The following is a 16,182-nucleotide window of genomic DNA, read 5'->3' on the forward strand; positions in this document are numbered from 1 at the left end:
ATCTGCGGGTGATGAAAATGTATCTGCCACGTCGTTTCAAGTTGGTATGTTTTAGAACAAGGAATCACTTTGTTAATAAAATAGCAGAGTAACGGCAACTTTCCATGGGATGAAAACAGAAATTCAAACCAACAATAATAAGGGAAACTAACTGAACACAGATTCATTGGAAAGGCGATGACATTTATTTGACAATAAGTCAAATGCATGGAGCTCTCTTTTTAGGCAGTTCTAAATTTAAATCTGTAAACAAACAAGTTAAAAACACAAGCTCTCAACACAGCCAAGTAAAACCTTCTATGAAAGCAAAAAAGGGGTTGGTTGTAATCCCGTGGATTAATGGATTTGACAAGGGTATGTGGCTAGTGTAAGTAACAGAGGCCAGATTACATGTTACTAAGGTTGTGGCAGGGTGATCTGCAGGGGCTCAACCTCCTCACCAAACATCCAGTATTTTTTAACCAAATTTACATGACAGGTGATGGGGTGATATCATACCTTTTTGGAAGCATGTGTTCAGAGTATGCATAGTGTTTTGACTAAAAGATTTTGTGCTGATAGTGTGAAATAGGAAAGCAAATAGATTAACTGTGGCAGTAAAACTTAATGACAAAAGCCGAGCGGATTTTCAGCACCAAAATCAAAAAGAGTGAAATATTGACAGATGGGTAGGCTGAAACCTTTTTCACATGCAAACCAAGAGCAACTGTGACCAGTACAACTTTGCTTTTAAATTCATTCATTTTGTTCATTCAAACAACCAGAGAGGATGCAAGATTTAGCCCTGGGTAAATCTGGCTCAGATTAAAGAGGTCTGTCAACTCTTCCTCAAAATGAAGCACTGGATAATCATATTAAGCATCATATGGGCTTCCAATATTCATAGTGACATCATGCTAAGCTAGTGGAATGTGCCAACAGCTTGTGGCCAAAGCAGTACACACACACACACACACACACACACACACACACATATACGCACAAACAACCCACATGCTCACAACAATACACTATAGTTGTGTCGTAGTGTGGCGAAAGTGTGCACACAGAGAAAAAGCCACTTTGTAACAATGTCAACAGTGGCTGCAAGTGAGGGATATGTCTTCAAGGAAGGGAGACTGACTCACCGTGGCAAGCTCATCAAATTTTCCAAACAGTTCATTTAATAGTTTAACCAGTTCCTGGGCTGTACACTGAGAGGCCAGGCTGGTGAAGCCAACAATATCTGCAAACAGGATGCTGTAAAAGACAAAGGAAAGAACAATCTGAGTCAATGTAGGAAATTAATCACAGCAAACTGCATCAATGAAACAAGAATAATAGCCTGATCAGATTAGCTCCAAGAAATGTGCTTAAAATGACTTTTTAAAATCAGTTTGAGTATTGCTTTGGAATGATGCAAGCAATATTTAAATTAATTAAGTCTAGATAGATATATAGAGATAGATAGATACATAGGTAGATAAATAGAGAGAGAGAGCCTGCCCCATTCTCTAACTGACTGGCAGCGCAGTCAAGCAGAGCCACTCAAAATAGAAGCAAGAGCATTCTCACGAGGATCACAGAGGAGACATTCTAGGATATAATGCAGCCATCAAGAGTACTGGTATTCCCTTTTGACAGGCTGCATATAGGACTGAAAGTGCCTGAACTGACATGTCTGGCATTTGTTTTACCCAAAATAAGCCATCTAAGTTTCACTTGCTCTTCTGGATATTGTCAGTGAATTGGAATAACCTTCCTGAGGTCAGCTGATTCAGTGGCTCATTTTTGCTGAAAACACATTTTGGGTGTTTTTAATGTGTGGATTGAATTCAAAATGTGAATCAGTTTTAAACAGTTTTCTAAAGAAATCAAATATAAATTATTATATTAATATTATGTTATTAGGGTGAGGCCTTTCTGTGTGCAGTTTGTTTGTTCTCCCTGTGGCTGACTTTTTTTTTTAATGATTCTGTCGAGTGTGAATTGGATCTTTAATGGCTGTCTGTCTCTCTGTGTTGTCCACCTGTCCAAGGCATTTCCTGCCTCTCACCCCATGACTGGCCAGACCACGTAACAGAGTGTCATAGAGGTCACCTAGTGAGTTATAGTGCCAGTGGATTAGATGCCCAGAGTTTATTTTTTTATTTTTTATGCTATTGTGATTTTATTTCACAGAAAAACTCTATTCTAAACTCATTTTTATTGTTTGCCAATTTATAAAAAAATTACTTGCTTGGTGGGAGTGAAATTTATTTTTTGCATTTGAATTAATGTATGCCAGATACAGTTTGAAAACCAATGAGCTAGGGTGAGACTAATAATGTCAGTCGTTGCTTTTTCTGCCCTTTGTGTGGTTTGCGTCCTAACCACAACTATAATTCCACCTGTGTTGTGATTTTAATCATCGAGCAGTCTAATCCTGATTTTTGGCACCACAACTGGACCCAGAAAAGAGAGACAGCTTACTTTACTTAGCTGGCCCAGTCTTTATCTAATCCTGGACAATAATAACACTGAACAGGTAAAATGTGAGAGGAGTCATGAAAGATAGCACTTATTTCCATAGTGTAAGGTAGTTAGCATAGCCTACTTGTTTTGACTTTGTAAGTGAGATACAAGTTTAGTAGCCTGATGGCTTAGATGGATGGTTCAGGTTAAAACCAGCCCTGCTGCCCCTTTGGTTAAAAAAGAAAAACGCAAAATATTCTGTATTAACACTATAGTAGTTCAAATGGTAGGTCCATCCTGTGTGTATAGGCAAAACGTCCCCTGTCAGAGAACTGACATAGAATTATTTCAGATTATATTTTTGTTTTCCAAAAGTGTGACGAGTTTAACATCCTGTTGTGCACATTAATATTTTAATATAGCTTGACCAGATACCCCAAAGAACTCTGTGATGAAAAGTGTTCGCAATGAGTTCTATGTGGCAGTGAAGAGTGTGAACTCGATCAGTCACCGAATACTAACTGTCCCGAACAACCAGCATGTCTGCATCTCATACTGATGGCAGACTGTTGCTTTCATGTAGGCTTGAGTTTTCACAAAGTGACAGAGTGCTGGATCTCTGAGAGAGAGAGCTGCTAAATGTCATCTTGCTGTCTCACAGATGTCACCATAATGAGGGGCAGCGGACTCAGTTTGTGTTACTGTTTTAATTGGCAACCATCTGGGGCTGACAAATACTTGCAATGTTAAATACCATGTTAGTGTAAACACTTCAACTTGAATTTACTAAAACTCTAAAGAGAACTAACCTGAGCAAAGGGCAGGTTTGAGTATCAGTTACATTTAATCTAGATTTGTAATCACATTACTAAGAATAAATATCTACTGGTTACAGTAGATGATAATGCTAAAATATAATGATTGTTGTGATCCACGAATTTTCAGCTTTTCTGTTTTACAAAAGGAAGAACAAAATAGTAAAAGACATTATTATTATTTTTTCTTGTCATTTACTAACATTGCTGAACATAAAAAAGTTTTAGCAGTTGAATGCTATGCTTGATTCATTTCCCAGTCCAGTGTGTTGGCACAAATTTGGATATAAAACATGTTTTTATTATGATATTTGCCTAATAAAGACAAATGACTAGCTGATTGTTATGTTTGTGAATTTCCAAATACATACATTGCCAACAGGTAATTTGAAGAAAGCCCTCTAGTGGAAAAACTATGCAATGAAGGGTGTTTCTCCCATCTCTGCATTACTTTTAAAATGTTCATGTATCAACCATGATAATATATATAAAAAATATATATATGCAATGAATCACAGAATTCTTCTATGCTTCTTCTATGCATGATATATAACATAACTATGCATTCACCTCTAGCAAGAGCACACCCACTGAAACCACTGAATATTTCCTGCTGTGCGCCACATATGAGAAAGGACAGACACAAAGGCAGCTTAAAGGTAAGTTAGAACGAGTGGTCAAGGGCTTGGTGAAGTTATAGGCCAAATTTTGATGAACAGAGAGGTGTTTCCAGCAGAGGAATTTTTGCAGTGAATTACAGAACAACTGAAGAAAAAGGTGGATAAGAACCAAATTGATTTAGAGTGATCAGCCTACACAACACATGCCCAGTTATTTAATTCCTCAACCTAACACAGCTAATTTTGTTTCATACTTGAGCTCAGTTCCAAGCCAAAACAGTTGTAATTTTTCATGCAAGTAGTTTTGAATAACACTTAAAAGTTAAGTTGTTTGCAAGAATTTTCACCTTTATTCCTTTCATTTTTGGCGCCTTCAAAGGAGTGAAATGTAGAAAAGCTGAGTGAAAATCAACACTTTACTCAAGGATTCGAATTCTCACTTGATTCAGTGACCTGCTTTTTAAACCTTTAAGTCACTATTATGTTTCAATTTAAACGACACCACAAACACAAGTGGAACAGAACAGTTGAGTGACAGAGGCTGCAAACCACGCTATTATTATCATGATCATCACTCATTTACGAGCATCTTTACACATGCACTAATGAGTATTATAAGCGGAGGCTGAGTACACAAAAATGTTAATTATTTGATGTCTATTTTTGAACTGTCTGCCTGGAGCACACGTCTCCTTGCTTTCAATACCCCTTTTATTTAGATGGTCCTTGTTATGGTAACTAATATTCAAAACACACACATATATTTCCTGAAAAATATAAGGAAATATGAAGAATATATTACTGTGGCCCCTATGAGTGTCTGTGTATGAATCAGCCATGATGTGGTGCACAAAGCATCCCATTGATTGCATAGTCCTAATGACTCATAACCTCATGTGATCCTTGGCTACAGTCACTTATTAATTTTTTTTACCTTCTTTCATCCACACACACACACACACACACACACACACACGCACACACACACACACACACACACACACACACACACACACACACACACACACACACACACACACACACCATTATCTTAAAACTCACATGCACTGATGCACAGAGCATGAATCCTGTGTTCTGTTCAAAGTCCAGGTCATTTAGGACACAGTGCACTTACTTGCAAAAACAAAACAGAAAAGTGCTTAAATCAGAATGCTAGACCTTTTTATAGTCAACAAACAATACACATATAAAACCATACAACATTACTGATATAAAGATATTTGCTAATATCTAATATATTTGCTAACGTGTGTTGTGGTTAAAGATATGATGGTGCAGTTAGAATAAGCTAAATGTTGTTTGCACGAAGAACTGCATACTCAGTTCAGAAAAATGTGAGGAACGTGTTCCACTTAGCACACCATAAAGGCACGTAAATCCAATTATGTATTAACTAGGATAATTACACTGAAGTTTGTAACCCTTGTACATCTGCATGGACAAGCAACCTAAATCAAAAGAAAAATATAAATATACAGAGTGCAGTAAATGGGCTGAATAAGCAAAACAAATCACATTCATTCACACACACAAAGATGCATTAACACAGTCCTTCCTTTTATTTTGTGCACTTTTTAAGTATCAAATTTTTTTTGTCTATGTAGCTGCAGCATTTTTTTTTTATTCACTATCTTGCCTAAGGGTACTTCTGCATGCAGATTGGAGGAGCTGGGGAACAATTTATTGAATTCTAATCAGAAGACATCCTGATTTAGATCTCTTTTTTTGTAATATATCTACAATACGTGTCATACATTTAGTCTCAGTGTACAAAATGTATGAATTTGTACTGAGAGATGCTACAGTCACAACATACATATGTTCTGTAATTATTGGACCACTACATGTTGCCAAATATTTGTTAAGTTTTGACATTTTGAACACATTCAGTTTTAAATTAGCTAGCTACTCCTGGGTTGCAAACTGTCTGATTTAAAATGTCCATCAACAGCTATAACTCTCTTTTACCAAAACCTACAGAACCACATCACATTGACTGAGTTCAAAAAACTCTAGATCTACATCTACACAGCAAAGTGCTAAAATTGACCTAAATAAGCAACTTACAAACAATTACTCCTGTGGTAACTGCAACTTTTATATGTAATATTGTCTAATCCAATCCTTCTCACACACTCTTTCATCATTTTCTCTCCAATGGCACATATTTGAAGAGAATTATTGCCCTAATTATGCTAATCTCTTATTTCTCCCCCTGGGAGTCATTACTGCTTTATGGCATGACGTGATATCAATTTAATCACAAAGCGGAAGCCACTAGCCACGTGAAAACTCAAGGTTTAATTTTGGATGGGTCCATCTGGAGATACAGCATGTGGGCAGTGGATGTGCTGATGCTGGACCAATAAAGGGGTGAACCCAGAGGAGTGGGAAATATGCTTACAACAAATTTTGCAATAATAAACTGTAGTTTCTTCGGTGTGAGTGAGCACCTTCAAACTTCCCATCATCAAAAACTTCTAATTGGTGACCTAAAAAGTCCTCTTACAGCAAAGTCATTTATTGCAAGACAATGTTCCTTGGATTCTTCTCACGTGCTGTTTTTCTAAGAATCATTAGTTATAATGTCAGATGAGCAACTTTGTATCTGTTTTACAAACTGGAGACATTTGTCTTAATAAGGATTTTGTATTAACAGTATCTCTGTGTGTGTGTGTGTGTGTGTGTGTGTGTGTGTGTGTGTGTGTGTGTGTGTGTGTGTGTGTGTGTGTGTGTGTGTGTGTGTGTGTGTGTGTGTGTGCGCGCGTGTGTGTGTGTGTGTTTGGGGTGAGGGAATCTGGAAGCTTAAAAGTGCCAAAATAAAAGAAATAAGTAAACTGTTAAATCATGAATTCATTCATTAATTCATTTGATTATCAATTAATTTCATTTTAAACATATTTAAACATTTCAGTATTTAATTAATTATTTCATAGTTCCTGCAGTGCAGTGCATCATGTATTTATTGTATCTGTCAACCTCAAAGCCAGTGTGTGGCAAATCCTGCCATAGCTAGAACCATTACTTTGGTCCGTAGTCGATTCTTTCAGTGGGTGTTTCTTAGTTCCAAATACAGAGTTTGTAGTTGCATACTTGCTTGGCAAGTACACTTAAGGTTAGATGGGATGGTTGGATGGAAAAGCACAGCTTACAGTGAGACAGCAGTATACTTGATAACAACAGTTCGTTTTAACTCTGTCCTTTACTGTCTTTTTACCCTTACGATTAATATTTACAATACAAATAGCACAATAGTCCTAATTACCTGTGTTGTTTTAAAATACATTTGCTCATAAATGCTCATAAAAGGCCCATTTAGGTGATTTTTTTTTTAACCCTTTAAGACCTACCATAGTACCAAGTCCGCCAGAACTTGCTTTATATTTTTACATGCTGTAGTGCCATTTTTGGGAGAATTTCAAGTTGCTATACATCAATACAATTGTTATAGCCCAAATTTTAATAATATGTATGCATTGAGTCCATAGTAACTACATAAATTGCAAAAAAGTGCAATAAACTACAAAAAAATTGAAAATCGTTTTGTTTGTTTTTTTTAACATATATTTCTACTTAGAGAAATTTAAGAGGTTTATCCCTCAAAACTTTAAATACAAAAAAGCTGCAAAAAATAGTTTACAACAACAGGAAATTTATTTTGAGTGTCTTCATAGTTTTATTTTTGAGATACACCATTTTTTATATACTGCAGAAAAATAAATCATATAATGCAAATTTGCAAAGAAAACAGCATGTGCATCAAAATAAACTATTTCCAGCAGTGCAATTTGAGTTCTAAGCATCCCAGAAACCATTCAGAAAAGCATGAAGTCTAACATGACTTTTAAAAACACCAGTATAGGCTTATAAGGCCTATAAGTAAAAAACTACATTTTCCGCGAAAAAGACATCACTTTCGGTTTCGGGCAGGTAATGGCGGACATGCTATAGTTCACGCTGAAGTCTATTTCAATGTAGGAAGTGTTATGAACAGCTGATCGGATCGGCAAAGTGTGATTCTGGAATATTATGTTTTTGTTGCTGCAAGTGCTTTTTATGCAATTTTGCAAAGCTATATGTGGAAGGAAACCGTGACCTAGGACAAGCTGATGGCATAAGATGTAAGTACAACTCCTCCGGTTTCATATGCAAAAAAAATTATTGCGCTAGCTTACGTGGGTCCGGTTCTACAGGGATTTAAAAATAGTTACGCAAAACGGAGCGTGCCCGCTCCGACCGGCTTTAAAGGGTTAAACAATGGGCTGATTTGGGAAAGGTTGGTAAAAGCTGTATGCTAGTTCATTAAATATTACTGATAATTCAACAGACTGCTCGGCAGATCTCTCAATGTATACATAACTCTCACTTCTCAGTGACAAATAATGAATGAAAAATGAATGCAGATATAATTATCTTTTTTTTTTTCTTGTAGATGGACACAGAAACAGTATTTCATATTTTACTTACAGTTTGGGGTGTTTTCCTCCACCATTGTGATTTTTAGGTTTATAAGCATTCTGGGATACCTGTCTGTCTTAAATCCACACCACCACCAACTGACTGTGATACTGCATGTATCCTTTATCTGGGAAAGATCTGTCTTGACTTGCAGGATAGCTAATCAAATGTTAAGGTCTGTTGATCAGGAACCATTAAATAATAATTAATTCAATGGTGAAATAAATAAATATGTTCTAAATTATGATGAATTTATGTTTTCATTAATTAATGATGTATTTAATTAACTTTGTGTTAATAAATTACCTGTTTATAACTTTGATTCATGACACATTTGATAAACTATCCAAAGATGTATTTGTTGGTTTCATTTTGGCACTTTTGATCCTCCATACAGGGAGGATAAAGGAAAATGTCAACTCTATGGAAATGTTACATATGGAAAAACAAAGAGTGGTAGAAATATTTAATTAAATGCTAAATGCTAATAAATCTGATGGCTCTTTGATCAAGAGGTAGGCAGTATTAATGTCTGATCATAATTTATCACTAAATAAAAATAAAAAGGGTAATTTATTAAAATGACTTGACAAATCACTGACCTTGAAAAGAATGTGAATTACTGTAAGTTTATGTAAGTTAATATTCTGTTTGTGTATACTGTACTTACTGCAAATGTATACCTCTATGGTTCTATAATACAACTTGTATTGTGTTAAATAATACTTAAATATATTCTTTTTTAGTGGCTGATAACTACAATATCCATCCATCCATCCATCCATCCGTTTTTTTAACAGCTTATCAATTCAGGGTCACAGGTTGGCTGTTGACTATTACTACAATATCCCTCTGGCTTAGTTTTAATAAGACACTAGCCACAGTCTCAAAACATAATAAATAAAACTGCATAAACTGTGCTGCACACAGTTTAGTTTCTAATTACAGCCCTCCAAATCACATAAATCATGCCTGCATCCAGTCCAGATCACTCTCAAAGGGTGGAGCTATCTGAAGAAGTTCAAGGCACAAAAGCAATCAGCAGAGCTCCACTGAGATCTGTCCATATTTAACCAGCATGCACACACAAAAGCACACACAAAAGCGCGCGCACACACACACACACACACACACTGGCAAAGTGTTATGCAACAAGAATTTGGTCTCCATTGCATTTAATCCCCTGTAGCAACTTAATCCTAAGGCTAAGCAAACTCTCCTCCTCAAGCCTCCCTGCTGCTCTGAGAACACAGAGGAAAGGAGGAAGTGAAAAAGATAAGAAACGGTAACAAGGAAATGCTAGAGCATGAAATGGGAAAGGTAGCAATACAGTTGCCGAGGCATACCAAAATGGGTAATGAAAATGAGAATGCAGAACATCAAGTTTTGGGTTTTTTTTCCCCCCACAGAATGAAGCAGTGAAAATCATACTCTCAAACACACATATTTAGTCATTTCTAATCAAAGGTTAAAGGTCAGACATAACTAACTACAGAGTGAGGAAGAAAAGTGCAGAAGTTATATATAATAAATAATATCCAAGCACTGTGCTTAACAAATAATCAGATTATTTAAAAGAAAATTTAAGTAAATAAAATGTAAATTAATTTCATACTTCAAAGCGAATTATTACGTTTAGAAGGAGTTATAGTTACTTTATAGATTTCTGCATTAAAATATAATTAGTTACTTCAGATTAAGTTATCCAGCATATGAAGCTGTGAAAGCAGTAACACGCTGGAACACTAAAATGCTCCTTAGTGATGTGAACTGCCATATGTAAAAATGCAGTAATATAATAAATACCACAAACAGAACTGTTTGAATGAGTACTTGGAACTTTTTGCACAAAACTTTAAGTAGAAATTGCAACATCATCTTTTTCCAGGTCACCAGTGTTACCTGGACAATTTAAAAATACAAGTAAGGCTTCAGTGTAAACATAAACACCACCTCAACATTCTATAGCCCTCGTTGTTCCTCTGGACATTTTTGGTCAAGTTATTTAGTTTTTCTTAGCATTGAATCTCTTATGAGTATACTAATCTCTAAATGACTGTTTTAAAATGGAAAGGTTTTATTTAATTCACAAATGTCTCTAGGAAAGGTTCGCAGCTGTGTTGCCTTGATGATAGGGTCCTACCTGACATTGTCATGACGCTGGATATAGATTTTGTGAAAGATCCTTTCTGGGGGCTTCAGGAAATCCTCCTTCATCTCCATAGCTACATTCCTGGGCAACAGACTCATTAGCAGGCGCTCCTGAGAATATGTGTGTGTGTGCATTTGTGTGTGAGAAACAGAGCAAGAGAGGGGAAAAAAGATAAAGTAAGTCATTTATACAGTCGAAAGCGGCAAAGTTATCATAGGGCAAAGTGTTGGCGGTGATAAGAAATATGCTAGACAAAAAGGCATGAAATCTAACAGAAATGAATAATGTGGTGAAATGACTTGAGGCATGGGGCGGCGGGGGTAGGCATCCAATTTTACACATAGTTTGTGCAGTAAAAAAAGGTGCCTATACCTGTTTTTCGTTCTCATCCTCCATGCGGAGTCTTTCTTCGATGCAGTTGCGAGCCTGCAGGAAGGCCTTCCTCTGGGCTCGTTCTGTTAGGATGCGTACAAACAGCCCTGACAGGTTGACACTGGTGAACAGTACTGTGTTGGCAACCAACTGCAAACACACACACACACACACACGCACATTACACACTATTACTTCTCTGGTACATTAGTGAAGACAAAATATTTAAGAAACCATTAGGAAATATTTACATCACTTTAGTTAGATCAAATATTTATACATGTGTTGTTATGATCAATGAAAAATGTATTTCCATGTATATTTTCATATATTGGATGTATGGTAAATAATCAAATGTGAAATATGTTTTGTCATTTGGCATCTTTGTGCATTTGTTTGTGTGCATTGATGCACAATGCAGCACAGGAAGTAATTTATTTCAATTTCTTACTTTATTTAAAAGGGACAAGCACAGAACTATAACACTAAGCTGCATGAACTGATGTGTATATAGCCAAAGCTAATGGTTAAAGAAAAACATCATAATACTTAAAATCAAAGCTCAATAACAATAAATTAGAAAAAACAAGCAGCCTATACACTACACTGATTAAAGTATCCATGGCATTCATATAACTACATATATACATGCGGATGTTTGCCAGATTTTGTTACCCCTGCTTTCAAGGACCTGAAACTGGAGTTTCACTACCCTAAACAGGCTGAATGGCAGTTTAAGGGTGTTATACCAGTTAATTAATTTATCTGGATATTTTTAAAATATATAATTTTTTATTCAATATTTTCTATGAGAAAATCTGTGACATCTCTTATAATAGACACACAGCAGCATGACTGTTTTTAATAATTTCTATTGCTTGGTTGAGGCTGGCTGAGTTACTTGACACAGTTCTGCGATTGCCTGTGATGTGTAGACTAGCAAGCAGTCACTGCAGGTAATAAATACACAATATATTGATGAAAATAAATATGTTAACTCATATCCTCATTCACCATTAGTATTTTCTGTTGTAGAACTTAGTGATGGAGCTTATTTGACTTTAAGAAATGTTACCCCAAAACACCTTATACTTTATTAAAATATAGCTTATATGTTTAACTAAGCATCATGAACACACTGACATATTTTGAAATGATGTATCCACTTCTTGTAAAATTTTAAGAAACTTTTACTGCCACAGACAGGCACATTTCCCAGAGCAATGAATAACGGATTGCCTTGAGAATGCTGTTTTTGGCAGTAGAAGTCTGGCTTTGTGCTTGGCAGCACTGTTGGCAAGGATCAGCATGTTCAAACGATGCTCAAGTAACTTTATAGCCTGGAGTGAATAAATGTGGACATCAGAGTTAATTGGTGTAAAATACTCTTGAGCTTCTCTGTTGTGTTAAACGCAGTGTGCTCATTATTGACCTAACTGCACTAGCAACAAAATCTTTCATTCTCGGCTGTTGTACCCATTCACTGGCAGTAATGAAGATCTTCAAATTTTTACGATGCAATAAACAAATAAAAGGAGTACATTAACTTTTATTCGGCGACATGATTAATTCCAAGGTGTCTCATTATGATGTATACAGGTATTCACTGAATACAGAGGGCCATACAATACAAGGTATTTATTTGCAATGCTTTTTCCTCCCCTTTTCTTTAGGTTTTTTTTTTTTTTTGCTGTTGTACTTCATATTAATAGTAGTAGCAATAAGTTAATAAGTAAAAATGCCAATGATTGCTGAGTTTATTTACAATTATATTTTTGTCATTTCTTTCAATGGGGTCTAATAAAGTACCTATTTTTAGTTTTATTGTTTTCGTAATCTAAGCTTTATCTAGACAGGTAAGGCTATAAACCCATTTAACCCCATTTAACATTTTATGGTATTTAAACTACCAACAATGAATAAATTATGCTACTAAAAGGACCTGATGCATGATGAGACAAAAGAGGCCCTACAATAACGTACATTTGAAATTATAGTCAACACTTGCTTTAGTAATAAGGTATTTCATGTAGAAGTGGACACAACCGTAGGCTGAGTGCTTGGGACCTAGGTGGGTGGTTGTTGCAAGCCTGGACTGTGCAGGGTCATGCCACACAGCTCATCTCTAAGCTTAATGGATTAGCTATCTCCGGTAGTACAGCTAGCAGTGTCCTTCACATGGCTATGCAGGTACCGCATAGCCTACATACAGGAAAACAAAGCTCTGTAAATAGGCTGTCATCATTTGGGAGCACGATGAAACGACAGAATCTCAGTTTCACTTCCAAGAAATGCCCAATATTCGTGTCATATGTTGCACGTAGGCAGACATGTTCCATTATACCCCTGGTAGGTTTTGACTGATGTGACATATCTTCTTTTCCCACAGCTGATGACAGCCAGGAATGTGAGCATATGGGTCTGACTGTGACAGGAAAAGGTACAAAAGCTATACATTTCCAGAGAGCGTTGTACCAATTTCTATTCCGGCTCTGCAATGACATGCATGACTTTGCCCTATTTCTTAACTGAAGCATATGTAGAGTAGTCAAAGTGGTCTTCCTCTGTGTGTGTGTGGGTGTGTGTTTATGTGTGTGTGTGCTTGTCCCTCCAATTTGCCCTACTTCTGGTGCTTGGAGGATGTCACTCTAGTTCTTCATTCCTGACCTGCTCCTTTGGGATTGAATCATATCCCATAGAAAACAGTCGTAGACTGTTTTGCTTTACTATATATTTTTAAACCAGGGTGCCTGCAGGGAAGTCTTGGTTTCACCACACTATAATATACAGTAGCTTAGCACCACTAAATATTATAAATGTGTTACATGCATGGAATTTGTGTGGAAGAGGGAGAAAATTTATGTGAACAGATAGTCACCGTTACATTCACTTCCACTACATACCACCAAGATAAAGCTACAAATTCTCAACATTTTTTCTCTTATGAGAGCAAACATGCTCTAACTTGTCTTGATCGTGTTATTGTTTTGCCGGATTTGATTAAAACCTAAGCAAAGCCCATCAAGTCTTACCACATGGAGCTATCCTTGGTGCTGAACTGACATCTAAATTGCTTCTCTCTACCTGAGCTTCATATCCTAATACGGGCTACTCCAGGAGTGTGTAGCTCATACGAATAGATTATTATATTCACGCGCATAATAATATAAGCGCCAAGGTTACCAAGTATTAGAGGCACCATAATTATGTGCAACATGTACTTACTGTTCTCCATAGTTTTTGTGTTTTCACTGTGACGGAAGTGGCAGTCACAATCAAATGCGAGATGGACACCATTATTCCAAACACAACAGCCAAAAGCGTCCGTACAGGTAGCAGCGCATAGGCGACGAAGGTGACCAGGATGAGCTGCCACATGCCTTGCTCCGGGGACGTCGGGGGCTCTAGCCCCATGGCGCCCAGGGAGAAGGGACAGCAAAGGAAGGAGAAAGTAAACCCGAAGAGCAGCGTCAGGTTAACAATCTGTTGGAGCTGAGTCACTTGCAGGTACTTGACATTAGTTACAATGAACAGGGACACGAAGATGACACAGTGGACCGGATGGGACCCCTTGGAGATGGTGATGCTGGGGCCGGACAGCAACTCCACCACAGCCAGCGTCGAGGACAAGAATATGAGCACGGCCAGGGCTTTGAGAGTGGACGTCTGCTCCAGTTTCAGGTTGTAGTTCTGGAAGAGAGACTCGAGTTCTTTGCAGTCGAACTCGTCCTCGCATACGATGGTGGTCAAAGGGACACCCGGTGGACAGTGACTTCTCTTCCGCCTGGTTTTGACTTTCTGAAACGGTATTTCCTCCATGTCAGTGCCATTCATAAACTGAATACCTGCTCACAGCTTAGCTTAAACAGAACAGCGGATCCCGAGCCGACACAGACCCCGGGATGCAAACGTAAAAAGACGCGCACAACAGACTCAAGGCAGAGCGTCCCAGATAGCGGAGGAGACTGGCCGGTGGCCACAGACGCGCTCGGCACTATCCACAGGTTGGACTGTGCTGTCCGGAAAGATTAGCTGGCAAGCAAATCTTCATTTTTCAGCAGTGTTCCAGGCGATGTGCCATATACATGTAGCCTACTAAAAAAAATTATTATAATAAGAATTCAGCGTTCGCTTGAGCACCACTGAAGAGCACGTCGTCTACTTGTGACGGTAACAGCTTTTTTTCTTTTCTTTTTTTTGCGGGGCTCAGATAGGATCACGCCTGCGCATTATGAGGTGAAGATAAGACAGGTCTCAGCTACTCAACACACGCAGTCAAGACGATTTGACTAGCGCGGCTACAGAGCTCCCCTTCAGCCTGACAGAACAGCACATGCATCATCCTTAACAGCAACGTCTCCTTTTTCCACCTGCACACGACGTGTTTCCACCGTTAAAGCCCGTGCAGTGACTTTTACTATGCTCTGATTCATTTACGCGCTCCCTTCCTCTGCCTAATTCCCTCACACACAAGCACAGAAGATGAGAGAAAGAAGCGCAATTAATAGCGCTACCGCACGTCACTGTGTTCGAGACACGACTATACTCTCATAAACTGGGAGCTACTGCGTTTGGTTGGCACAGACACAGAGTAACATGATTGCATAGCATTCATAATAAGACTCCTGTATTGCCATGAGGCAGCCACCCTCACAATCAGCACTCTTTTGGCATTCAGGGGGGTGGTGTCTCATTCATTACCAGGGGAAGATTAGTCATCCGTCACAGGCTGCCATTGCCATGACCCGTCGGTACCAGAGAGGATGTAAGAAAGTGACAGATTGATGGCCAGTGCCAAAGTCCAGCACTCTACCATGCTACCAGGACACTCACATGCCTTCTGTTCCACCTCCCTAGCTCTCACTATGTGTGTGTGTCTCTCTCTCTCTCAGCTGTTAGTGTTCTAGCTTTCACTGATCCAGCACAGCTATATACAGTGTGACAGGTAGATGGAGAGAGTGAAAGGGATGGGGCGAAAATAGAAACAGAGAAGTAAAGTATTTGGCAGCCTACTAAATTCTGAGACAAAAATGGAAACAATGTTTTAAAAAAGACTTGTGCTACCAGCAACATGGAAGTAGACAATTTGTGGTAAAAAGATGAGGTGTTGGAGCTGATATGTTTGGTCATTAGTTAAAAAATAATTAGAATCACTAGCTCAAGCTTCTGAAATCCAAAAAGGTTTGGAAAATGTCACCTGGAAATTGATGATATAGAATATTCGGGTTTAATCAGGTTTTGTTGATTACCGAGTCAAACTTGACACAGACTAAAACTGAACTAGGCTAAACTTTAGCTAAAGAGAAATCTT

General features: G+C 37.8%; 1 protein-coding gene across 2 annotated transcripts in view; it reads right to left on the bottom strand.

Annotated features, from left to right (window-relative positions):
• Positions 1-15,482, bottom strand: part of LOC134616351 (adenylate cyclase type 1-like) — a 36,646-nt gene extending 21,164 nt beyond the window's left edge. For both annotated transcript variants that reach the window (XM_063461180.1, XM_063461179.1), the window contains exons 1-4: positions 14,097-15,482; positions 10,872-11,021; positions 10,491-10,609; positions 1,128-1,239 (exon numbers count right to left, since the gene is read on the bottom strand). In XM_063461180.1, coding sequence (XP_063317250.1) covers positions 1,128-1,239; positions 10,491-10,609; positions 10,872-11,021; positions 14,097-14,705 — 990 coding nt within the window. In that variant the 5' untranslated portion in view covers positions 14,706-15,482. The remainder of the gene's footprint in view (positions 1-1,127; positions 1,240-10,490; positions 10,610-10,871; positions 11,022-14,096) is intronic.
• Positions 15,483-16,182: the final 700 nt, after the last annotated feature.

This window comes from Pelmatolapia mariae, linkage group LG18 (genome assembly GCF_036321145.2).
Source record: "Pelmatolapia mariae isolate MD_Pm_ZW linkage group LG18, Pm_UMD_F_2, whole genome shotgun sequence".
NCBI lineage: Eukaryota > Metazoa > Chordata > Actinopteri > Cichliformes > Cichlidae > Pelmatolapia > Pelmatolapia mariae.